Source organism: Podarcis melisellensis (genome assembly GCF_964234715.1).
Source record: "Podarcis melisellensis genome assembly, chromosome: 5".
NCBI classification, from domain to species: domain Eukaryota; kingdom Metazoa; phylum Chordata; class Lepidosauria; order Squamata; family Lacertidae; genus Podarcis; species Podarcis melisellensis.
In genome coordinates, this window is record NC_138537.1 from 16316280 (window position 1) to 16343283 (window position 27004).

Here is a 27004-nt window from a genome sequence, read left to right on the forward strand (position 1 = left end):
AAGAGTTAGTGGAAATAACCACAAGTGGGACAGGAAATATTGCTGCTCATTGGTGAGATTACTTAGCAGGCCAGAGATTAAAGAACTTGTCTTGTTGCACTAGGGGGAGAAAAAGAGGTTGTGAGTAGTTATGAATGTGTTCTATGAAGAAAGAACTGAAAGGACACAGAAATGGAGAAGAGAAATGTAATTTAGATTAGCAAGACTGTGAGGGTTAAGTATGAAAAGCTATGTTTGGGAGATCGTTATATATAGGACGCTAAGAACTTCAGGCTAAGGACTACGTAATAAATTTAAACCACATAATCAACTACATAATAAAACTGTAGTGGAATCCAAATGATTAGACTTACAAGAAGCATTATGGGAGCAAATACTATCACCTCTTTCAAGACTGCAGGTGATTTCAAACTGTTTACTGTGCTACAGCAAACTGAAAACTGAACAAAGAGAGTTGTTTATAATTTGGTGAGCTAGGCTATTGTAGAATGTAATAGCACAGTGTGTATATCTTTGCTTGAGAACTAAATTGGTTTAACAGATATTCCCTTTTGCAAAGGAACTCTGGGAACTGTAGTTATGTGAGTGGAGGCTCGAGATCTGAAAAAGAGAATTCTCAGCTCCCTCATCAAACTTCAGCTCCCAGGATATATGACTGTAGGGTGTGTTTGTGTGTATTCATAAGCTACAACAACTGAGAGACATGTTGGAGCTTTCCTGATTATGGAAGACAATGCCACAGTATTCCATCTGCTTCTTTCTCACAAACAGACCACACTCAAGAAATAAAAATACAGTGGTACCTCAGGTTAAGAACTTAATTCGTTCTGGAGGTCCATTCTTAAGCTGGAACTGTTCTTAACCTGAGGTACCATTTTAGCTAATGGGGCCTCCTGCTGCCGCCGCGCCGCCAGAGCACGATTTCTGTTCTCATCCTGAAGCAAAGTTCTTAACCCGAGGTACTATTTCTGGGTTAGCAGAGTCTGTAACCTGAAGCGTCTGTAACCTGAAGCATCTGTAACCCGAGGTACCACTATAGAACAAATAAGCAGTTGGTTGTAATGACAATTACCCAATGTAACTGTAATGCTAGGGCAGTTCCCTGCTTCCGCATTTCCCTTATCTCACAGCTAGACAGGGTTTAGTCAGGAATTGTGTGTTTAGGAAGCAGTGTGGCATAATGGCATAATGGTGGGCAGAGAACCAGACTGTGTCACAGGAATAGTGTTGTAGGTCAGTATAACCCCCGCCCCCACCTAGTTGAGTTTATGGCACAGACAAGATACAAACCATGCATGTTTAATCAGAAGTAATGTCCTAGGATCAATGGCATTTACTCCCAGGTAAGCGGGTGGCACTGTGGGTTAAACCACAGAGCCTAGGACTTGCCGATCAGAAGGTCGGCGGTTCGAATCCCCACGATGGGGTGAGCTCCCGTTGCTTGGTCCCTGCTGCTGTCAACCTAGCAGTTCGAAAGCACGTCAAAGTGCAAGTAGATAAATAGGTACCACTCCGGCGGGAAGGTAAACAGCGTTTCCGTGCGCTGCTCTGGTTCGCCAGAAGTGGCTTAGTCATGCTGGCCACATGACCTGTATGGCCAATAAAGCGAGATGAGCGCCGCAACTCCAGAGTCGGTCACGACTGGACCTAATGGTCAGGGGGTCCCCTTTACCTTTTTAAGCATACATAGACCTGAAAGCTTAAGACACTATTGCTACAATTTAGCATTGATGCTACCCAAGTTCCAAATCTCAAGGATTTGTACCGGTTATGAATACCTAGTTGCTAAGGTTTAGCCCATGTATAGTGGTCTAACAAACCTGTAACAAACAATTCCATATTTCATTGCCAAATATAAATGATATTTAGCACCATTGTCACAACTTGGCTCTGTGGTAATAATTCTGCAGACTGTGCTGATCTTTACTTTGCCTTTAGCAAGGTTTCTATCAAGTTTTAGGCCAGTGCCTTTCTGTAGAAGAATTAATCATTGTAATTAAATCTCTCTCAAGAACAATTGGATGACTCACACTTCTGAAATGTTCAGGTTGCTGAGATGATGAGTCGATTCATCAGGAACAATGTTAGTTCATGACTTTTTCTGTTCAGCTTGAAATTTTAATTCCAATAAAATGTAATATGAATTCTAATTGAATGCCTTTTTATGATCCATTTCAGTCAAATCAGATAAAAATAGCTGTGTTTCTTTACCATGGAACTGGTGAAAATGTAGAAAAAATAAATTTTAAGTATAGTTTTTTCCTGTGTTTGCCTCACTCCAAGGAGATTTTTTTGGATTTACCTCTCTGAAAATCTGAATCAAACAAGTTTACAAGTTTCAGAAAGAACCTGCCTACACTTAGGGAGCACACCTGAAATGGTAAAATGAACACCTGAAAATTTTAAAACAAGTTTTTGACTTTTATTGGGTGATAAATTGGTTTTTTGCTATATAAAATCCACAGGTGCTCATGTCTGTTTATTGAACATATAGCTGAAAAGTGAACTATATTAAGAATTGTGTCAGAGTGGTCAGCCACCCGTAACAGTCGTTAGCACTGGATTTCTAATTATGCACTCATATAGTTCTTTATTGTGAACAATTCTGCTAAGCAGAATTCTAACGTGCTGGAAAAGTCAGCGTTTACTTGCCGTCTTGTTGATGTACTCTGTTAAGTTTAGAATTGCTTTTATTTGCTAATTGACTATTACATAGAATTATAGAAGCATAGAATTGTTGAGTTGGAAGGACCCTGAGCGTCATCTAGTCCAACTAAAGCATCTATGACAGGTGGCCATCCAGCCTTTGCTTAAAAAACCCCACCTCCCGAGGGAGACCATTCCACTGTCAAACAGCTCTTACTGTCAGAAAGTTCTTCCTGATGTTTAGTATGAATCTTCTTTCTTATACACCGGTACCTTGGATTAAGAACTTAATTCATTCTGGAGGTCCGTGCTTAACCTGAAACTGTTCTTAACCTGAAGCACCACTTTAGCTAATGGGGCCTCCCGCTGCTGCCGTGCCACCGCTGCACGATTTCTGTTCTCATCCTGAAGTAAAGTTCTTAACCCAAGGTACTATTTCTGGGTTAACGGAGTCTGTAACCTGAAGTGTCTGTAACCTGAAGCATCTGTAACCTGAGGTACCACTGTAACTTGAAACATCAGATGCATTTTCATGGCTGCTGGGGCCTGGTTGTGGGGTAAGAGCTGGGAAACCCAAGTTCAAATTCTCCTTGGGCATTGGCTCAATTCACAGACATATGCTTTAGATGGTTGTTATGTAATAATACAACAAGGAGTTCACTATACTTCTTTGGTAGCAACTACCCGCTAGGAGATCACGACTGAAAATTCGGAGAAACTTTCTGCCAATAAGAGCTGTTCGGCAGTGAAACAGACTCCCATGAGACGTGGTGGACTCTCCTTCTTTGGTGGTTTTTAAGCAGAGGTTGGGTGGCCATCTGTCATGGATGCTATAGCTGAGGTTCCTGCATTGCAGAGGGCTGGACAAGATGACCCTTGGGTCCCTTCCAAGATTCTATGATTCTATGAATTTCAGCATCACTGAGGGAGACTACATTACTTATGTATGTTATAGATGAACCCTTAGCTGTTGTTTTTTAAGGTAAAAAAATAATTAAGAGCCTAGAAATTTTAAAATGGTGTTGCGGAGGTGTTGTAGAAAGTCAGGCCTCCATCTTGTGCCACATGTTAGGCAGTGGCGTAGCATGGGTTGTCAGCACCCAGGGCAAGGCAAGTAATTTGCACCCCCTAACCCGTGGATTTGCACCCCCTAACCCGTGGATTTGCGCCCCCTAACCCGTGGATTTGCGCCCCCTAACCCTAACCCCAGATGTTGCGCCCGGTGCGCCCGGCCCTCCCCTGCACCCCCCACACTATGCCACTGATGTTAGGAAATCATCCAGTAGGTGCCACTGAGCCTTAGCCACTAGATGGGAAGTCTAATAATACTGCTTGTTGGGGACATAAATCACTGGTAGCAGTTTTCTCCTTCTGTGTTGGAACTCCTATTTGGGGACTTCCCTGGCTTTTTTCTGGCCCGTGTAGGACCAGTCTGGATAGTTAGCCTTCGTGAAGACGTTTTTATCACCAAAAAGTTTTTGATTGAGTTTCCACTGAAATGAGGTTGCATTTTAATGTTTTAATGTTGTGTTTTAATCTTGTTTTTTAATATTGTATTTCAATCAATTATTTTATATTTGGTGTTAGCTGCCTTGAGCCCTGTCTTGGCTGGGGAGGGCGGGGTAATAATAATAATAATAATAATAATAATAATAATAATAATAATAATAATAAATTATTATTATTTAACAACAATTCCCCATCAAAGGTAGTACTTGTTAGACTGGGTGGTTGAGCCCTGGTCCACTCAGTTGTTTGTTGCAACAGGATTGCATGGAAGAGCTAGGAATGAGCAAAACAATCTATTTCTGATCTGCATCATATTTGTTTAGCATTTAATCTGTCCTGTCCTGTTTCTGCATTACTCTGTGATTAAAAGCAAACAAACATTTAAATCTGTATATTTTTTAAAAAATAAATATCTCAGTATATGCAATTTAAACATATTCTGAGCCAACAAACTGCAGTGGAACTTGGGAAGTATAATTGCCATTGAAATCCATGTTCCTGTCTGCACATTAGTCTATGAGGTGTGGTTCAGGTCAGTTTGTGTTGGAATTTGCAAAGACTGAATTTCTCATGCATCCTTGTAAGTAGACCTCCACTTACTGTTTACCAGAATATTCTTTGTAAGGGGTGGGATCTGCACTTGCTTTGGGCATGCTAAAGTGTTTGGACATATCCTGTACCATGATTGCCTTTCCCCCTCTTCTCACAGAGGACTGTTATTCTACATCTCAAACTGTTTTGGAAAGTTCTCTGAGTTTCAAAATAGATTTGCTAGGTGACATGGGGGATCTGCTGTTTGAAATGCAGAAACCCAAAGTGTTAGGTGCTACAACTAGTTGTGTGATTCTTTGGAACTTGGCCATAGTTTTGAGATAAACATCATGTTTTGGAAGAGTCACTTGCATTTTACATATAGAAAGGAATATTGATTGCAATGAGTTACGTAATTATTTTATAGCTGCCGCTAATCTTCATAATTCAAGTTTGGGTTTTCTTTCTTTCTTTCTTTCTTTCTTTCTTTCTTTCTTTCTTTCTTTCTTTCTTTCTTTCTTTCTTTCTTTCTTTCTTTCTTTCTCTTTCTTTCTTTCTCTCTCTCTCTCTCTCTCTCTCTCTCTCTCTCTCTCTCTCTCTCTCTCTCTCTCTTAATTGGGATGGTTGTTTAATGTTTCTTGAACTGGAACACATGCATCTGCAGCCATCAGAGTAACTCTGTTGGATGCCTGTCAAGAAAGAATACCATCATATAAATCCTATGTACACGCTTGTGTTTCTAGGATAACTATGAAAACAATATGTAGATTATTTGACTATCATACTCGGCTGATTAGTGTTTAAGCATTAAGAGTGTCACACCCAGGAAAGAGCAAAGGAGAACAATGTTTTTAAAGAAACATTGAGTCCTTAATAGGACGGGTCCAAAGGAGCTGTTCGAAGATTCCTGCTTTAAGAAGTCTGAAATAATGCCATTCAAAGTAATGCTCGGTGCCTGCCGTCCACATGACACTCCAACTATGTTTTTAAGACAAACATGTACACACACAAACTCACACACCAGATAGCTATTGCCAGCTATTGCCTGGATAGCTATTGTTTCACTTTGGTGTTTCAATAATGGCTTTTTGTGGCTGTCAGGCTAATGTTGCCTACAGTCAAAAGCAAAGCAAAAATATTGCCATCTCCTAAATAAATACGTAAATGAAAAACAGTGATTTGCCTTTGGTCGTTGTGCAGGACCATACTCCAAATGTGCTGCCTAAAATGTAAACAGATCAAAATCTCAAATGAGTACCAAATCTTGCGGTTATTTCTGTTCCAAAGTTTAATTAAGTCAGGGGAACAAGCTAGTTGCTAACAGAGCATCGGGGGCTATAGTGAGATCTGACCGTTTCTAGCATGTTGGATTCCTGGACAATAATGGGGTGCTAATTTTGAAAGCCTACACCACTGTCCCAAAAAAGATGTTGTAGAAAATCAGGCCTCCAGCGGTCCTGGCAGAGCCCAGACTGACCCTTGCAAATGAAAATAATCAAAAGTAATTAGAAGCGTGCTGGATTACTCCTCGGAGATCTGAGCGAGAGAATAAACATGCCGGAGCCCTTCGAGCCACTGCAAAGGGCCCATGTCTGAGCTGTTAGGTGCCCTGACCTTGTCCACATAAAGATGTGATTTATGAAGTGCAGGGCACAGCAGCAGGGGCTTCTGTCTTCTCCAGAAGAACCAAATTACTGAGGTGGAGATTAACATGCTTTCAGTTGGGCCCATTTCCAGACCAAGGGAGATTTTTTATTCAGGAAGAAAGAAAGAAAGAAAGAAAGAAAGAAAGAAAGAAAGAAAGAAAGAAAGAAAGAAAGAAAGAAAGACCCCTTTAATTTCCTCTCTTCTCTCTCTCTCTGTATGGAAAAAGAAGCCGCTACGGTTTTGTTAGTTAGGAGGGAGTTCATTAAAAAGAATGGATGGGATATATAAATATGTCTAAATATGAATTGGACAAATGCAGGTTTTTGCACTCCTTGTTAGGCATCTTATTGGCAGGGGGTTGCCACATCTAAAACTAGGTCTGCATCTTTCTCAGTTAATATAAGGACAAATTTGCTAAAATCTTATCTGGGCACTGGTTTCAGAAAGGGTCTGCTACTAACTTTTAAAGTGAATTAGCGCACAGTCAAACCAGTGAGCCCCCTTCCTTTCTTTCCGACTTGGAATCTAGCTTTACTGAAAAGATAGTGGTGAGATTTTAAGGTGAGCTTGTTATCCAACGACTATGGTATTTAAAGAAGAAATAACTCTGCTACCAGCTACTTGTCTGAATTCCAGCCCCCCCTTCCCCTTTCAGCGCTGTCCGCTTGCAGAGCGGCTGTCCTCCCCAGGAAGCCTATTAAAAGTGGACAGTGCAGTTATTTCATCTGGCTTTGCCTGGGCTGCTTTTCTTTTTGCTTTAATGATGTGCTGGAATGCACCATACCCATAGGGTCTCCATTAGAGGAACTTTTACTTCGGGGACAGCCATGAAGTTTAAAGGCTTAAAAGAGGCATCAGTTTACATTCTGGTGGGAATAGCTAGCAGACTGCAGTACTTATGCCTTACTGCCACTACTATTACAGAGGCTTATTTAAAATAAACAATTGCTAAAAAAACTAAAAAACTGGGATGTACAGCCAGTGGCTTTTCTGGGAAAATTTGGAACTCTGAACACATCACAGAGGTGTCTGATAAAGATAAATCCAAGGATGCATTTGGATCTTTTTCAAGCAGTGAGAAAACTGAGCAACATGGAACATACTCTGAAAAAATGAGCTCTTTTTTCTGGGAAGCATCCCATGCTTCAAGTTATTTGCAAATGTGGACCACCGGATTGAAATTCACGGCATGTAGTGCCCTGAAAGAAAATATTATGAAAATGAAAATGATATATAGGTGGTACATGACCCCAGTCAAACTTGCTAAGATATACCATCTGTCTGATAACAAATGTTGGAAATGTAAGGAGGCTGAAGGGACATTCTTTCACCTCTGGTGGACTTGCCCAATAGTGAAGACTATCTGGGAAATGATATATAATGAATTAAAAAAGGTATTTAGGTATACCTTTCCTAAGAAACCAGAGGCCTTTCTATTGGGCATTGTTGGCCAGAAGGTGTTAAAGAAGGATAGAATTTTTTTTATGTATGCAACCACAGCAGCAAGAATACTTATAGCTAAGTATTGGAAGACACAAGATCTACCCACACTGGAAGAGTGGCAGATGCAACTGATGGACTATATGGAACTGGCTGAAATGGCAGAATCCACGACTTGGGAGAAGAAACGACGAAAGAGGACTGGACTAAATTTAAGGACTATTTACAAACACATTATAAGTTGTATGAATGTTAAAATGCTAAATTGTACGTTTTGGAAGTTTTTGCTTCAGCGATTAGATTTTTGAGATTGAAATTAAGTTAAAAGGAAGAAAAGGAAGAAATTTAAGGTATTATTAAAGGTGTTAAAGGTTTAAATAATTGACAAAGAGTATTTTAAATTAAAAACTATTGGAAAAGTATGAATTAAAAAATAAGGTGATAATTTGCTGACATCCTAAAGAGTAAAGAATGCAAGGTACGGGAGATGTGAGGAAGTCCGATTGGTCATGTAAAAATATTTTTGAAAGTAGAATGGTTTGTTTATCTTTTTTTCTTCTGTAAGTGAAATTTAAACTTTTATTTGTGTATTTGAAAATCCAATAAAAATACTTATAAAAAAAAAAACAAGTTATTTGCAAATGTACCGGTACTTACCTGAAAATGGGGGAAGCTGTCTCCCAAGTGTTCCTTTTGACCACTAAGAAAAAGAAATTGCATTAGGAAGAAGCTTCCCTCTCTTCACCTATAATTGCAATTGTAATGCTACAATTGTAATGCTATAATTGCAATTGTAATGCTACAGATAATAATAATAATAAATTTTATTTATACCCCACTGAGTTTCCCCAAATAAAGCTGCTTACAGTTTGTCTCTTGCCTCTGCCATGAACTTACCACGACTACTCAGCCTACAATACAGGAATAATAATACTAACCTATTTACTTAGGTGTTTAGGGTAAGAACAAGGCTTTGGCCCTGAAGGAGTGTCTCCACCCCCATCGTTCAGCCTGGACACTGAGGTTCAGTTCCAAGGGCCTTCAAGTGGTCCCCTCACTGTGAGAAGTGAGGTTACAGGGAACCAGGCAGAGAGCCTTCTCAGTAGTGGCACCCACCCTGTGGAATGCCCTCCCATTAGATATCAAAGAGTTAGACAATTATATGACTTCCTGGAGATATCTGAAGGCAGCCCTGTATCAGGAAGCTTTTAAAACCTGATGTTTTGTTATATTCTTTTATACTCTGTTGGAAGCCTCCCTGAGTGGCTGGGGGCAACCCAGTCAGATGGGCAGGGTACAAATAATAAATTGTTGTTGTTGTTGTTGTTGTTGTTGTTGTTGTAACATGTATAGACCAGTTTGAGCTATCTGAATCATAATGAATAATAGTTTGCATGCTATTATTTGTGCAAACTATTAACTGTAGAGACCGATATGGAAGAGACATGTAGGTGGGGCAGATGAGGGTGTCCAGTTTTGCTGCTGCAGGTGTACCATGACATTTATTCTCTCTGCGTTCCTCCCAGCGGTCATTCCTCCTCTGGGGTACAATAATTGTATCCTCTGGGATATGGTTAAGGGAAAGACAAAGAGAGGAAAGGGAGAGATAATGATAACAAAGGATAAATGTGAGAAAAAATAGTATTGCTGATAACATCTGACCAATGAATCTTTTGTAGATCTTTAATAGCTATGTCACCAACACATCTTTGATGTAAAACATTTCATAGCATGGAGAGCCAAGGTGATTTGTGAATTTCTTTCCTCTAAGGCAGACTAGTGTGAATATATACAGAAGAGGGCTTAGGTTACATGGGAGTGGTTTGCCTATAGCACTCAATGGTTGAAGTGAGTTTTGCAGATTGAATTGCTTAGTTCAAACTGCTCATTCTCTTACCTGCTGTTAAGGAGTAATTCATACATTGCCAGGTGCTCATGCCTCATGGCGTCTGCCATGCCACTGCTGCTACCAGTTGCATCCAGGAGTGAGGCCAAGTGCAGAATCCATTATCGACAAGCCGAATAATGATGGTATAGGCGGGAAACTTGCAATATGCAATGAGCCCTGAGGTTCGGAGTGGCATAGCTGGCATTGGAGGGGAGATGGTCTGTGTAAGCATGCTGAATCACATGTAAAGAATGAATGTTAAAGCTGCTACAAAGAGGGCAAGGGCTGCAGTGTTTGAATCAGTATGTATGCAACGCTTGTAAGCTGCCTTGAGCATGGTTTGAACTGTGGAAAGGCGACATACAAATAAAATTATGTATGCACGTATGATTAAAAAGGATAAAACCTCCATGTTCCATCCAGTGATCTTTGGAGGAAGGCTGGGATCCACATGCGATTAATAATAAAGCTGTAGCATTCATGTTGTTCCTTCTTTTGTGACAGTTGTACAATTCTTAACTATGCGCTAATGTGTATTAAGGCATAAATCCTATGGAAACATGGTTGGGAATAAGCCCCGCTGAACACAATGGGACTTCCTTCTGAGTGAACCTCCATAGAATTTATGCTGTTAGCATTGTAAGGCTCTTCCTGCACCCTTCATTGCTAGTGGATTTAGCTAATTGCTGTGGAGGATGGTCATGTGCATTACATCACTTACTTAAAAATGTGTTAAGCGACACCTGCTGCATTTGAAGGTCCTCCTGATCGTTCTGCCGAGTGCGCTTCTGAACTTCTGCCCCAAAGTCCTGCCCTGACAGCACCACTCATTATTGCCACCACTCTTGCACAGCAGGAAATGGAAGGGGGGGGGCGCTTTGGTAGGCCAATCCAGGGCTAACTCAATTCTGAGAACTGCAGGACAGTAACTACCACCCATTGTGATGGGCTTCTATTTGGTGTAAACTTCTCCGTTGTGCAGTTTTCTGTGCACTATCATGATGGATGTAACATGCTGGTTGTAGTGTGCATGCACACGAAAGCTCATACCAAGAACTAACTTAGTTGGTCTTTAAGGTGCTACTGGAAGGAATTTTTTTTGTTTTGATGCTGGTTGTACACACTCATGCACTGGATGTGAAACTGGTATGTGCTTTTTTTCTGCCCAACAAAAATAGAATAAGGTTCTATACACTAACCACTGATAGTGTTCAGACTAGTGATATTTTTGGGGGGTACTCAAGGGTACACAGTACCAGTAATTCTCTTTAGTTGTTACAGTAAGTGTCACACTTTTTAACAACAACTACATGGTGAGTACTGGCACCTATTTTTCGGGGGGGGGGGAATCACTGGTTCAGACCCTTCAAATTCTGATCCCTCTTCCAGCTGATTTAGAACACTTCTGCTAAACTCACTGTGTTCTTCTGTTGTTACAATCACATTGTTCTGTTGACTTTACACTGGCTTCCTATTGCACTTTGAACCAACTTTAAGACTAAGGCTGATTTTTAGAGCTCTCTCCACCTCAGCCCAACTATATTTCTTCTACATGGCTCCCTTACTATGTTTTCTGCCCAAACTGGTCTGCTATTGAGCCCCTTTGGTCATCACTGTCTCTTTCTCCCTTTCCTGCCTGTGTTCCTTATGCCATGACACTCTAGAGTAGCCACCCCCTCTATAGTCATCAAGCCCCTTCCCTTTCAGTAACAGGGTGTACTCCCATTGCTCTGTCCCAGCTTCTGCCAATTTAGCAGTTCAAAAGCACACCAGGGCAAGTACATAAGTAGGTACCACTACTGTGGGAAGGTAAATGGTGTATCCGTGCGCTCTGGCTTCCGTCACGGTGTTCCCTTGCACCAGAAGCAGCTTAGTCATGCTGGCTATATGACCCAGAAAGCTGTCTCTGGATAAATGCCGACTCCCTCGGCCTGAAGTGAGATGAGTGCCGCAACCCATAGTCACCTCTAACTGGACTTAACCGTCCAGGGGTCCTTTACCTTTTACCTTACATTCTTATTTTAAATCTATCAGGTACGGACACATTAAGCCTCATGTGAAAATCCCAGAGGCTAAAATCCTGAATATATTTACTTTACTTGGAAGTAGGCCCCAATCAATGGGACATATTTTGTATAAACTTGGTTAGAGTCATGCTGCAAAAGGTGACAATGGCTGCATATATTTATCTGGAAGTAAGTCCTCCTGATATCACAGCTCCCCAAGCTGTATGGTGTTTGTATTTGCCACTACGTTGGAGGTTTGTAAGCAGAGTTTGGAGGGCCATCCGCCATGTATGATTTAGTTGAGATTCCTGCATCGCAGAGGGTTGGACTAGATGACCCTCGGGGTCCCTGGTCCAACTCTTCAATTCTATGAATATATCTTAGGTAAACTGCACAACTAAAATGCACTATATCGGAGGAGGTGAAGGAGGAGAGCCTCCCAAGGAGAAATGCAATAACCCTGGTCCTTCCTTCCTTGCGTTGCAGTGGCATGATAATATTATCAGCCTAACCCGCCTCGCAAGGGCCAACAGTGGGGCTAAAATGCCGCTGAGAAAGAAGGATGGGGCAGAAATGTGAGAAGGCCAAGTACATTGCGAAGTTCCTTTGGGGTGGAATCTGCATCCTACTGAAAGCAGTGGCAGAGCTCCCATTGCTTTGAGTGGCTCTCGATTGCACCCTTGGGGAGCAGCACTCAGCCGATACCTTCCACTCTCAGCAGCAGCCAGCCACCGCCTTGGCTCCAGCGCCTGGATCAAAAGTACCTGCAAGCTACGAGCCCGACGCGGCTCGTGTTGCTTTAACACCAGCGCGCGACGCCATCTACTGGCCAGGAGCCGCGTGTTCCCTGTTTTCCTCCTTCCAAACCAGGGCAAAGACATCATAATACATTGGGCTGTGTGGGTATGTGTATAAAACGTCCATCCTTTCTATGAAATCATGATTTAGCCAGAGCCTGTTTCTAACGCTCCCCTGCCCTCCCGCCCCCGCTTCTGTGTGTTTTATTCCCCGACGTTTCCGCCTTTTCGCAGCTCGTTTGTTCAAAGGGAGAATGAAGGTGCGCGCTGCGTGGGATCGGTGGCGTTGGAAAGGAAGCTTCCTCCTATCAGGACCTGTGATCAGGCCTATGTGGGCTCGAGCAATCAGTTTCCCAGATTACTTGTATTTAATACACAATGCATCATAAAACAAATCCCTCATCCTGACAGGAAGAAAATAGAACAGCTCATAGCTCGAGCTGCTCCAATTTATGGCTAAATTTGAAAAAAAAGAAAAGGGGAAAAAGGAAGGAAAGAGAATGAGGAGGCACCAAGAATGGCACCAAATTGCGCGAAGGCAGGAAATCAATAAGGACAGCAAAATCGAGACCTGGGGAGACTCCCGAACTTAACCTTCCCGTGAAAGAACCTTGGGACGTATCTTCTGTGAGAAGATGTTATTTACAAAGCGTTTGGTTTTGCCCAACTGCTGGGCGGGAGGGTTTTCTTCCTCTCCCCCCGCCCCTCCTGGAACAATAGCCATTATCTGAAATAACAGTTCAATGTCACAGATAACAGGCCTCGGAGACGAATTAATCATCATCTTTTGTCACTTTCTCCTCCGGCCCCCAATGGCCCCGCCCTCCCTTCTCCTAATCTATAAAGTGAGAATTAGATTTGCACTTTAAAAAAGAAAAGAAAAGTTGAGTGGCACCGGGAGGCGAAGTGCGGGGTTTCCTCCCCGATGTTTGTACGTGTTCGCATTTACGAGATGTTAGCTGTGTATCCAAGCGCCACGCACCCCTGTGAGCCGCGCCTGCTCCCCCTCTTCATTAATCAGGCTCCCTCTTGCGCGTTTATGTACGTGTGTATGTGGCAGACGCGCATCGCGGCTCCTGTGCATCGCAATGCTTCTGAATCTGCATCAAACCCAGAGCTGAAGTTGAACTCGCTGAGAATCTGCTGGCTTGGGTGCGCGACTTTGCTCTGCTTAAACCGCTTTGCTGTCCCAATATGTTTCAAATACAATATCAGAGGGAGAGAGAAAATTATTAATCCTGCAGCTAACTAGCTCGCCCTTTCATTCACCAATTTTGTTTAAAAACAATGGACGCAGTACTTGATGCTGTTTACCTGCCACATTCCCCAACCCCTCAAAACGTATATTTACAATTACTATGGTCTTGATGTGATATGTAGGAAAGTCTCAAGGAGAGCCAAAATACATCTTAACTATTTGTTTTCTAGGTTTTCATGGGAGAAAGCTTTTAGCTTTAGAGCTGTTTAGAAACCTGTACCAGAAATCTACTAACGAAATCTCAAAATTAGAAGGCTAATAACTCCAACCACACTACTAATTTCTCCCTTGTAAAGTGTCTTGCGAAGCACAGAAAACGGTCGAGAGATGGGGGAAAGCCGTTTGTTGAGGACTGCGTAAAGGTGGCAAATGTAGAATTTTATTAACCTCTCTTCTGCTTAGGGGAGGTGGGGATGAATTTATATATCTCTTTATAGATCAATCACACCCTTAGAGCCATTGGACCAACCAGTTTTCGCTTTTTCTAAGTAAACAAACAAGCCCACTTATTAAAATACTGAACTTCAACTCATTTCGTTATTGCTACCGATACTAATTTGCAAAAGAGCGAGCGAGCTGCTGATTTGTGTAAAACTCTCCCTAAATAAACATTCCCAGAGAAAGCGCCGCGTTAAGGGAGTTGCACTTTCTCTGAATACACCAGAAACAAAAAACAAAAAAAATGAGGTGGCGATGGGGTTTCTTTCCCCCCTTGTCCCCCTTCCCTGCGAAAGAAAAAGGAGGGTGGAGAGGAGTAGAGGGGGGGGGCTCCTTCCGTCCAAGATCTCCCCATTGGTCGGTGATTACATGGATGAAACTGACATGTTTAAAGGGGACGGGCGCATCCGTAATCAGTCTGCCTGGCTAGGACTTCTGTCTGGGCGACCTTCTTGTGACCTCTCTCGCCAGAGGAGGCTGCTGTCACTTTAAAAATTTACTGAAAGAGGAGCCTCTGTCTGGCTTCCGATCGGCGAAGAGGGGGGGGGGGGGGAAGATACCTCTCCTCTCCTCTCTCCCCCCCCCTCACTGGCCGGAGAGAGCGCCTTCTCTCATTAAAGAGACAGCTCATGAAAGAGAACCGCCTGTCGGCTGAGGGTTGCAAGAAGGGATCTGGGGAGGTAGTTTTTAAATATATATATATATTATTTTCCTTTCCAAAGAGAGTCTGCGATTGGAAAAGAAGCTCTTAGGTCTGAAGAGGTGTGCAGTGTGGGGAGGGGAAACCTCGCTCTTCCCCCCTTCTTGCCCCCCCCTCTTACACACACACACACACACACACACTCGCTCAAACCCTTTTCTCTCCTCCCTTGTGATCAAGCGGCAGAGAAGTGAAAAGGAAGTTATTTTCTCGCTCTTTCTCTCCCTCCCTCTCTTCCCTCCGCCTCCCCCCCCCAATAACTTTCTTGACGCACCACACACACTCACACACGCCCTGCAACCCCCGAGCAGCCGGAGGGCAAGCGAGGCGATGGGAAGAAATTAACACGCCGGGCTCCGAATCAATGGGGACAATTAAAGCAATCGGCGCGCGTCTCCTGGCCCCCCCGCCCCGCCGCCGCCGCATCCCCGCCGCTTCCGAGCCCCGCCACCAGCTCCCTTCCTCGCCACTTTCGCATTGAATATCGCGCACACATACACACACCCTACCCCGCAATAACGACCCCCGCCGCCGCCACCACCGCGCCCCCTCAAGGACCCGGAGAAGTTTCCAGGCGAGGAGAGAGGGGGGAAAGTTTTCTCCCACCCCCCCGATTCCCCCCCCCCCAAATGCCGGAGAAGGAAATCGGACGCTGCAGGAGGCAAGTCAGGAAGCTGCGCCTGCGGGACTCCACCGGGTTGCAGAGGCGACACTCTTCTTTGGAGAGCGGCGGCGGCGAAAGGGCGTGTTGGGGGGGGTGCGCGCGTGCAAGCGAAGTCAGGGGGGGCGGATCTCCTCTTGAGATGTTGCTGGCAGCTGCCTGAAGGATTGATTGCCTCTGCTGTTATTATTTCATTATTATTTTGCAATACGCCGTCCTCCTTTTTTTTTTTCCTCCCCTCTCCCACTGAAAGGAAGGGGTTTTGGGAAGCAGCGGACCTAGTGATCTGAGCTGGGCCAAGGTAAGAGGAGCCGTTGCCAGACGATCGCTCAAGCCAGCTAGTCATAACAACAACAACAAAAAGTGTGTTTCCATGTGGCCCGGGCACTTTCCCCCTCGCCTCTCTCTCTCTCCCTCCCTCGCTCCCTCCCTTCCTCGGTGGCGCGCTCTCGCTCTCTTTTTTCCTGGGTTCCTTCTCCAGCCCCCTTTGCTGATTCCACTTGCAAAGAAAACAGAAACAAACCTTAAGCTGCGATCTTCCTCCCCACCTTCCCCGCGCGCTCAGCGGCTCGCCTCTGTCTCCGGGGCAGAGGGACGGGGCGGGGGGCAGTGCGAGATGCGTGTCCGGGATGGGTGGTGGGGATGCCTGCCTGGCTGTCCCAGGTAAGATGGAGCTGACCCAGATCGAGAGACTTGCCAAGCAAGATTTGGCCTCAGGTAAAGGTTACTTTAGCCATGTTGCTGTAGTAGTCGCGGGGTGCGGAGAGTGAAAGAGCAGGCATCTGCAATTGCAGGTTTGTTGTATCACTGTTGCTGCAGTTATTTCAGAAGTAAATAAATTAAATGTGAAACTAGAATAAATGGTACGTGGCTCTTGGAGCGTTTGTTGCATTTTCAAGAGGCTTTAAGTGTTGCTTTTAGGGATATTTGAGGAGGAGTCATGTCGCAACCATACCTCTGCTTTACTTAATCTTCCAGACAGACTGAGTTCTATATCTTTTTATTCCTTTTAAAAATAACCAGCAGGAGTTAAGCTTAGAATATTCCACGGGAAAAAAGGCAAATCACTCACTTGGCATCAGATCGGGTAAGGAAGGAGGCAAGCAGGGGAAGCGAGCGATGTTAAGCGCACTAAGTTTTACGTCTCTACCGAAAGTGCACCAAAATGTTCAAACACAACGGCTGAAAGGAGGAAAAAAAGAGAAACAAACTTAAAACCCTGGACTTGAACTTTACACTTCAATAGCTGAATTAATTCATTGGTGACAGTTGGAGGTGAAAGGAAGTCAACACGAAAACGAATTATATATAAAGGAATTAGGTGTGGAGCTGGGAAGCTTTTCCTTCTTCCTCTCCACGTGCCTCCCCCCCTCTCTCCTCGCCACATTTCCCGGAGCTCTCTTGATTAATTTACCTTCTGAACTTTGTATGGACATCTGAACCGTTGGATCGCTTAATAAATTTGTGGGAAGAGAAAGGAGTCAGAGCGTTTGCGTGTAGAGGGAAACAAGGGCTTGGAAGCAAGGCTCATCTTCTTCCCATAACCTTTTATTTTTCCTCTGCCTTGAGTTTCAGAAAGGGGCCCGAGTCAGCGAGCGCTGGCCCTTGCAACCAAGCGTCTGCTGCTTTGCTTTCTGCCAGATCTTAGTGCCATTTATTTTAACCGAGGACACCATAAGGAATCTGCTTTGGAAACAAGTGTTTGTCAATTGCACACCGCCACTGAAAGGGCTGGTTTTTATTTTGTTTATTTTGTTTTCTTCCCGGTGACCCAATTGGAGGCTCAGGTGATGAGGTGAGGTTAGTGGGGTCAAGGTTAGTTTCATACTCTGGGATGTGAGACTTCGTGGCTCAGAAGTCACATTTTCTTTCCCTATGCAATGAAGATTTTTGACCAGAGTGTTTACCATTGCGTATGTAAAGAATCCAACACCTAGTTCACCTAGTGAGATTGACTTTGAAGTGACTTCCCCCCTGGCAATCTCTCTTTTTTTTGTGCATGGCTCTTTCTTTTAGCAAATGAAACTGGTGGTACCCTTGTTGCTCTTAAGTGCCTCACTGGTTAACAAAACACATGAGAGGCACTTTCTTCATACCTCTTGCTTTGTGCCCTCTGCTTTGTCCTCTTGAAGTTTGTGGGGAGTTAATGATCTAAAGCTACTTCTGGGTGATTACCTGAACTCTTTGCTAAAACTGCTCTAGGGCTATGGAAATGTGCCCTCCAACTTTTGTCTTTAACCTTCAGGTGGACCTAGATAAAGCAGCTTTCCCACTGGGTTCATTTAATTCCTGATTTGGAGCTGGTAGACCAGATTGTTTAGTACTTGATAGGAAACTTCCTTTAGGTTTTCATTAACTAAAATGATAAATAATACCAGGACGTTCAGTTTGGCGGCCAGAACTGTTTGTTGTGGATCTGAACATGTGTTCAGATTCTTTCTTTGCAGTTTCTTCCCCTTTCGGTTCTTTTCAAACACACTTTGTATTGGGGGTTTTTCGGTTTTAAAAAACTTTCCACTACCAGCTGGTTAGCATGCTTGCCATAAGATAGGGGAAATATTTTAAGATGTATATTTTCACTTTAAATATTGCTCGGTTGAAACCTCAGGTTAGGCCTGTATGCTGGCAATTTGTGAAACTGCATGTATAATAATTAGCCAGTTATCATAATATTATTCTTATAGGACGGTGTTTATAAAGTAACCACCAGCAATCACATTAAGTTTGTTTATTATCCACATATCTGAAACCATTTAGGGGCATGTGCTGAACATAGCCACATTTCGAGCAAGTGTTTACATTTTATTGCATTTATTTTCTTTGGTGTGGCATAAGAGGCCCTATTATTAGCCCAATCCTGCAATTTGCTTTGATTAAAGAGTTGTGATTCAAGGTTTGCATATGAGAGGGATAAATGGAACATTAGGAGAAAATTAATTCCTCGAAACCTAAACTTTATTTAGTATAGACATTTGAACGGAAAATGCTTTGTTAAAGATGGTAAACACAGAATGCTAAAGGGCAACACCTTATATGTGGTTAATCATTTTTGCATCTGTTTGCTGATTAACAAGTTAACATTTCATAAAAATGATTGAAATCATGACTGTTCCCTAAGCTTGCAGCACTTAATTAATATGTTCTTATAGTGATTATTCCACAGCATTTTGATTCTACAAAACATGTTGGGGGGAATGCTCTTACAATAGATTGATTGCTCCTTTAATTATTAGGCTTGTTTAAGCTAATCATTTTTGTGAAGTCTACTGAAGAAACCTATTTGTTTGTTTGAAGAGCTGGGATTTCTTTTTAATTAGTACAACTCGGAACAAGAAACAAAACACAACACAACATCAATTTATTGTTTTGTATTCTTTTCTTTCTAGATCTTGGATGAGTATTACAATGTGAAATTCTGCATTGATGCCAGTCAGCCAGATGTAGGAAACTGGCTGAAGTATATCAGATTTGCTGGATGCTATAATCAGCCCAACCTTGTTGCATGTCAAATAAGTGATCAGGTATGTAGTGAACATTTACTGGGCTTACTTTTAAGAGCTTTATGATATCCTTGGGAGGAAAAAAACAGAATAGCAGCCAACCTAAAGTTGTGGACGGTGTGGTCTATTTGCTGTTTACGCGTACATAAATTGAAAAGCACAGATGCGAAAAGCAGAACAGAGGTGGTGGTGGTGGTTGCTTTTAAAGCAGCAACAGCAGCATATGTCTCCCCTAATGTTTGTCCACTTATCCTTATCCTTTTTATGTCAAGCATGGGTCATGATCTTTATATCACCCAAACATATTTGAAGTGGATTTATTCCTCTTTGTTGCTAATATTTTCAGCTAATTTTCTGGTCAAATAGGGCACCCAGTTGTCAAGTTGAAACTTGTGAAATACTCTTTTGTATCAATCTCAGAGAAGGAAGGTGTAAAAATAACTTCTCAAATATCCTCTATCAGCTACTTATCAATATCCAGACATATTTTCCCAGTCATTGCACATTTTATACCCCTCTTTCTGAAATAAATGATATCATTTCCCATTTTTCCTTGGTAATTTACAGCAGTAGTCGAAATTTCAATCTGTATAGGAATGGGATGTTAATTACATTTGTTCCTTTAAATAGCACTTCTGGAATGCAGCCAGATAAAATAATGAAGGACATTTAGCTTTGAAACAGTATAATGCTGTATTATTCATCTTTGCATCCCCTCTTCTCCAGGCTCTGCTTAACTTGTACATAAATGTAAAATAAATACAATAATGTGATTTTAAAAAATTAATGTAGTTAGAGGATTTGAGGACCATTGACTTTTAAAGCAAACACTAAACTGGTTAGAGCAGGGGGCTATGGATTATGTTAATATTTGATGTCAATAAAAGCAGTGCAATCCTATTAATGTCTACCGAGAAGTAACCCAGGTAAGCATGCATAGGATTGCAGCCTAAATCGGGTAGGTTGGTTATAACATTGATTTAATTGCCTTGGCATGACAGGGTAAAAGAAAAGGGGAAAAAAACACAAGTACACACAAAGTTTCAATTAGAAACAATTATTTTCAGTGAAATTATTTACCTTGATATACTCAGGGTTTTATGCTCTGCCCTTCGCAGAATTTCACATATTTACAAATAACACAAACAAAATCTTTTCCAAATTGGGGTCAGATACCTTCAAGTCCTGACTTCTTAAAGCCTCCATATTAAAGGCATAGTAGATTGAGCAAACAGAATTGCCCTCTATTGGTTTTTCTTGCCGACCACATGGTTCAAGTAAAGAAGCAATAAAGGCCATTAGCAAATGAAATATACATTCTGAAAGTTGCAGTCTGGTTTGCAGAGAAAAATGATCCATCCTGAGATTGTGCAGCCGCTTACAGAAAGGAAACGCCAGTGTTGTGCTCAATTTATTTTTACATATAGTAAAGCTTGACTGGGGAAAAAGAAAGTGAATTTAGTAAATAAATCCAAATGGATTTAAGGGGGCAATTGCTAAGGGCTTGCATCTTGATAATGTTCTAAAAATAACAAAACATATGTCAGATTTAAACAGAAATATGTTTAAAACATCTAACACTTGCTCCAACCTATGCACGCAGTTTGGAATTAACATCACAGAACTCGTTACTTTTTAATGTTTACATTTTTCACAGTTGGTAATGGCACCTGTACTACTGCCAACAAGTTCTTTTCCTAATTCACTGGAGAGGTATTTATTTTTGCACCATCCTGCACAGTTTGCAGATATATATTTATATAAGTGATTGTTCTTCAAATCTGCAAATGAAAAAACCACTTGCCCTTTGTGTAGTACACTGCACAAGATACGCAAGGAACATGAAAAATAGATTGACGGTTAATTCATATCTCTTTACATGGTCAACAATTACACATACCTATTCTAGTACTTAATAGCATGGGACACAGGCCACCAAATACTAATATCATAAAAACATGATTGGAACTCGGTCCCTTTACTTCAAACTAAACCTGTTTAGAGTCAAGGTACAAGTTGGTAAATGTCATCTCAAGCCTTAAAGTGAGCTTTCCATGCGGCAAGCCGCCTCTTCTCCATTGTTTTACCTCAAAGTGAGAGAGGTAAAAGTAAATTAGGACAGATCAAACTGTGAAATTGATATTGTGTGTGTATAGATGCAAACTCTCGAAAAGGGTGCTTTTTCTACATATAATGTCTATGGATATACATCACTCTGGGTTCTAGGCAGTCCCACACACCACAAGAAAACCTCTCTGATAAGGCAATGAAACAGAGAGAATACATCCAGAATTTGCAGATGACTAGAGAGAACTTGGTTTGCATTTTCAGGAGGTCCTAGGAAGCATAGGTATGACCACGCAAGTGCTAAACACAAGACTTAAAAAGCTGACTGGAACCATTTACAGTACCAGATCTGTTGTTTCACTCTGTTTCTCCATGAGGAATAAGGCCTGCCAGTTGGTGAATTAGTCCTACTCATCGCCTAATGAACACCCCAGTTGACTGAGATATATTATTAACTATTGAGACCAAGGACAGCAGTACTTGATCAGCAGTAATTGTGTTAACCTCTAATTACCTCAAATTACCTGCCAGATTCATTAGCAAATGCTGTACTTTATCTGGGACAGGGGAAAGTTGTTGCTGTCAGTGTGATGAAACAAGGTCGAATTCACATTTATAGCGCTGAAGGCAAGATAAACTGAAAGACAGACATGAGCCCTAGACTGCTGGAGGGTTTCAGCTGGGTCTCCAGCCTTTACAATCTAGCCACTCAGCAGAGCCTTTATCATTTAACACCTAGGGAAAGAAAAACAACTTTTTGCTGTTGTCTATGCTTAAGCCTTTCTTTTTTTATTTGTCAAAGTGCTTTGCTTCCCTTCCTCCACTGTCCTCTCCCCCCCCCCCCCCGTTTTCTTGTCTAAGGTCAGATTTCATCACTTTGGAACAACTTTACAAAAGGTCTGGGTTCCTTCTTATAACTATATAAATAAGCCCTACTAAGATGAACAGCTCAAGAATAATGGGATGCAGTCAAAACATGTATGCTGAGAGCAACTCATATTTCATTTGATTGGATGTAGAACAGGACTTTTAAGACTGGATGGGGATAGATTCCTTTTCCCCTCCCAATAAAGTTGATCTAGAATTTCCCAGCGCTGTCCTATTATCTCCTGTCATGTCTAATAAGTCTTAAAAGTATGTAATTCAAGATGTTTGCAAATAATGAATTCCAAATACTGTGCAATAGGTTGTTATATTGGTCGTCGTCCCCCACCGTTCCAGGGTACTACCGTTCTTTACAGTGTGCTGTCTATAGGATCTTGTCACCCGTGTTTCTCAGTGGAATGCATTTTTTGGGGGCGGGTCAGTTTGGACTTGACAGTAGCTTGAGCAAAATTGGTAAAAGTTTCTTATTATGTTTTGGGACAAATCTGTATGTATCTTTGCATACTAAACCTGCTTTCTTACAGTTTACCAGTCATTGGTTTGTAACAAATTTGTGTCTGCTTCACATAGGTTTTCATGACTGATTGAATACAAGTTTGTTTTCTCTTTTTTTAAGGGATACAGTAACTTTATTAATATATACTGAATTTTGAGATTTGGAGAACTGTAGCCTTGAAGAGATTGGTTTGTGTGAGACAGTTTGAAAGTACAAATTTGTGGTATCTTAATGTTTAAATAGCTGTTTTCCAGGTGGTAGTAAATTATACATTCTTTATGTTACGGTTTCCAGAATTCTCAAGGGAAATAGAGCAGTCCCCATACCTCATGGAAGTAGACAGCTTATACTGGTGTTACAGTACATCACTACATTTTTTTCATCAGCCATAAGACAAGCATACCTGTTTTTATCTAGCACATATTGGAAGGGTATGCATGATGTTGATCCTAAAAATACAAAAGTTTAAGCTTAAAAGAATTGAAAGCAAACCTCATAGAAAGAGAAATGTTAAATTACAGTTGTGGATATTTCACAGTCTGATCCTCTGCATGTCTATTTGGAAGTCAGTCCCACTGAATTCAGTGAGTGGGAATTCACATTTACTCCCGAGAAAGTATGTAATCCTAAGCGCACATACTAGGGAGCAATTCCAATTGAGAACAAGTTTATGATTGTACTGTAAAATATAACTATAGCGAAGTCATTTTTTATTATTATAAGATAGCAGAATGTTCCATAAGCTTCAACTAGGTCATTGACTGCTTTTTGAAATCCAGTAAGGGGGCATGCAACATTTTTAATATTAAAAACATATGTATTATGTGTGTATTTATATAACCCTAAATTTCTTCATATGATGGAGAATCGTGAAAATATGAAATGCATCTTTAGTTCTCATGCCAAAATTAGACTAGTAGATGGATTTTAGCTTGCTTTGTATTACAAAGACCATGTTTTACTACACCTGGTTTTGTTCTACTGGGAATAAACATGGTAGGGCTATTACACAGTCAAACAAGTACTGTATAATACAACTATTAATTTTTTTATCAAGTTCCTTCCATTATTTTAAAACACTAGTGCATTTGCTTTAAATAGTTTTAAAATACATTGCTTACACACACAAACTAATTAATTAATATTTTGTAAATTCGAAGATACATTTAAGCTAACCTTATATTTGCAGCAGCTTCATTCTGTGGCTCAAGTCTGCCAACAACTGCTTACATTCAGCCTCATCCACATATATTTGAATTTAAGCAGTTTTAAACATACATGCCTGGATGCCTGTGCTGTTCTTTTAGAGGCATTTTCTAATACATGATGGGTATGATCAGGCATGCGCGTAAGTCCATTTTTTCCACTGGGTTCTTGACTGTGCTTTAGGATTGGGAGTTTAGCCTGAATACAGTCCTCTGGACAGTGCTGCTGCTCTTAGTAAGTCTACTCAGGAAAAAGTGGGTTGTAGGTTTCAGTAGTCTTCTGACCCAACTGCCTTGAAACCAGCAGTTCCACAATGGCTTTTTCTAGTGACTGTTTATGGTATAATATGTAGAAATGGCACTATGTACTCACAAGTACATGTATCCTGTAAACTATTTGGAAGTTGTACTGATTTGCATACATAGTTAAATTTGTTACGTGTGATTTAGCAAGCAAATGAACATTTGGACCAAGAGTAGGCAACATTAAGACTAAATCTGAATCTAATTTACCACGATTAATTCCCACTGCCCCAACTGAGGAAGTTATGTTCTGTTGTCATATAGTAATGTACCCACAGAGGCCAATTGGGGAGAGATCATCAGGGGGTTTGGGCTGGGTGTTCATCAGTATGTGGATGATACCCAGTTCTACTTTTCTTTTAAATCCGAACCAGTGAAGGCGGTGAAAGTCCTGGAAGCAGTTGGAGGGTGGATGGCGGCTAATGGATTGAGGTTGAATCCTGACAAGATAGACATACTGTTTTTGGGGGACAGGAGGCAGGCAGGTGTGGAGGACTCCCTGGTCCTGAATGGGGTAACTGTGCCCCTGAAGAACCAGGTGTGCAGCCTGGGAGTCATTTTGGACTTACAGCTGTCCATGGAGGCGCAGGTCAATTCTGTGTCCAGGGCAGCTGTCAACCAGCTCCATCTGGTACACAGGCTAAGACCCTACCTGCCCGCAGACTGTCTCGCCAGAGTGGTGCATGCTCTAGTTAACTCCCTCTTGGACTACTGCAATGCGCTCTACGTGGGGCTACCTTTGAAGGTGACCCGGAAACTACAACTAATCCAGAATGCGGCAGCTAGACTGGTGAGTGGGAGCGGCTGCCGAGACCGTATAACACTAATCCTGAAAGACCTACATTGGCTCCCAATACGTTTCCAAGCACAATTAAAAGTGTTGGTGCTGACCTTTAAAGCCCTAAACAGCATCGGCCCAGGATACCTGAAGGAGCATCTCCACCCCCATCGTTCTGCCCAGACACTGAGGTCCAGCTCTGAGGTCCTTCTAGCGGGACCCTCACTGCGAGAAGTGAGGTTACAGGGAACCAGGCAGAGGGCCTTCTCGGTAGTGGCACCCGCCCTGTGGAAAGCCCTCCCATCAGATGTCAAGGAAATTAACAACTATCTGACTTTTAGAAAACATCTGAAGGCAGCTCTGTTTAGGGAAGTTTTTAATGTTTGATACTATTTTTAATATTCTGTTAGGAGCCGCTCAGAGTGGCTGGGCATACCCAGCCAGATGGGTGGGGTATAAATAAATTGTTGTTGTTGTTGTTGTTTGGAGGGGGGAGAGGAATAAATGTTTTCCAGAGGCAGCATGGATCATATTCAGAGGCCTTGCATTGACCACTCTTGCTTTAAACTTCTGTTGTGTCCTGAGGTGCCCTAAAATTGGAAGGAAGTTTTCAGAAATCTTAAGTCATTTCAAAACTTGCCAGTGCACAATGAAAGAACTTGGACAGCTAGCCTTTAATAGGCACAATCAGACAAGCATGCCGTTCTCTCTAAGTGAAAAGAAATTTGTTGATGGGAGATTATCTTATAATCTTTGCAAGCATTTAAGAAATAATAGAGAGGATTAAAGATGCCTACAGTGAAAATGCTAAGCTGTAATTCACTCAGTGGTTTCTGCCAGCTCCTTTTGTTCGTTGTTGTTGTTTTTCTTTTAAAACTGGTAGTAGAAGAACGTAAGAAAATTCACCTTGAATTCTACTCAAGGTGGGATTATGTTGATTAATTTACTTAATAAAGTCCTGTGTAAACATATTGCTGTTAAGTATCCCCATTTTCCTGACACTAGGTGGAAGATTTGACATTTTGTTTATTGAATTCTCTATGCCACACTGCATATGGACAGGTGTCTTCACCACAATCAGCAAAACTACAACTGGTATTCTCTGGCATGGTTGTTGCATGCTAGTTCCAGAAGGTGAAATATACCATATTTTTCCGTATATAAGACGCCTCCATGTATAAGACGCCCCCTATTTTGGGGGACTTCAAATTAAGAAAATACCCCTCAGCGCTACCCGTGTATAAGACGAACCCCAATTTTAAACCTTTTTTTTGGGTAAAAAAACCCTAGTCTTATACTCAGAAAAATACAGTATATCATGGTGACAAACAATTGTCCACCATAATAGCTGGCCTGCCACACCAGATACGAGGCACAGGGGAGGAAGTGGAGGGGAATTAGTGTAGGATTCCCTCTGTGAATAACAATAATAAGTTGTTAATGTGCAGGGCCATTCTGTACATTTTTACTTAGAAGAAAGTCTCAGTGTGCTGAATGGAGCATACAGTACTCTTAAATAAGTGTGCATCGGATTTTGGCCTCGACATATGTGGGCATGTTATAAGCTTTGAACATTACAGAAGCAGCAGCATGATAGGATGATCAAAAAAACAATTGGATATGACCTGAAGTTGTTTTATTGGTTTACTTAAAATATCTGTACAATTTTTTTCAGATACATTGTCGAAGGCAGTTAGCGAATACATACAATGTGTTATAATGGCTACAACTTTGATTTGGAAAATCTGTGTTCAGGTCCCTCACTTGCCCACAAAGCATAGTGAGTGAGCTGGGGTCCAGCCATTGTTTCTCAGCATAATTAGCTCTCAGGGTTGTTGTGAAAATAAAATAGCCACCCTGAATTCAGTGGTGGAAATGTGGGGTATAAATTCAAGAACTTCAGAAGATAAAATCATTATAAAAATATACAGTAAGCTACTAAATCAGAACAGCAAACTCAGTAGCACAAAATATTATATGCTGCTGTTTTCATTACATCTCAGAACAAGCCCCATTCCAGCAGGTCAGTCATGCAATCAGCCCTGAATGCTGGGACTCTATATACTTTAATGATCGTATCTACCATCTCCTCCTTTTTGTTTTACCTCAATCAATCAAAAGCACTTCCCTGGCAATAATATCCATTCACCAAGTCCCCAAAGCAAGGCTGAGAGATGGTTTTGGGGGCTATCCTACAACTTTGCAAATCTTTTGTCTTTAGAGAATCGTGAAACTCTCAGCCTTTCCCA

At 41.8% G+C, this 27004-nt stretch overlaps 1 protein-coding gene and 2 long non-coding RNA genes across 20 annotated transcripts in view; 1 reads left to right on the top strand and 2 right to left on the bottom strand.

Moving 5' to 3' along the window:
- Nucleotides 1-27004, top strand: part of MECOM (MDS1 and EVI1 complex locus) — a 457986-nt gene that overhangs the window by 357884 nt on the left and 73098 nt on the right. For 14 of the 17 annotated variants that reach the window (XM_081910753.1, XM_081910743.1, XM_081910756.1 and 11 more), the window contains one exon: nt 18908-19042. In XM_081910753.1, coding sequence (XP_081766879.1) covers nt 18908-19042 — 135 coding nt within the window. Of the gene's footprint in view, nt 1-14757; nt 14841-15638; nt 15823-16163; nt 16239-18907; nt 19043-27004 lie in introns of those variants that run through there. The other 3 variants (XM_081910745.1, XM_081910746.1, XM_081910747.1) reach the window with 3 other exon arrangements.
- The window catches only part of LOC309369996, a 128510-nt gene continuing 106068 nt past the window's right edge, over nt 4563-27004 (bottom strand). The window contains exons 4-5 of one of the 2 annotated variants that reach the window (XR_014168328.1): nt 22873-22918; nt 20091-20458 (exon numbers count right to left, since the gene is read on the bottom strand). This is a non-coding gene — a long non-coding RNA (uncharacterized lncRNA). Of the gene's footprint in view, nt 5376-20090; nt 20459-22872; nt 22919-27004 lie in introns of those variants that run through there. The other variant, XR_014168327.1, reaches the window with a different exon arrangement.
- On the bottom strand, nt 5399-16177 carry LOC309370056. The gene is made up of 3 exons (XR_014168397.1): nt 16045-16177; nt 8431-8473; nt 5399-5908 (listed from the first exon to the last, which is right to left on the bottom strand). It is a non-coding gene; the product is annotated as an uncharacterized lncRNA (long non-coding RNA).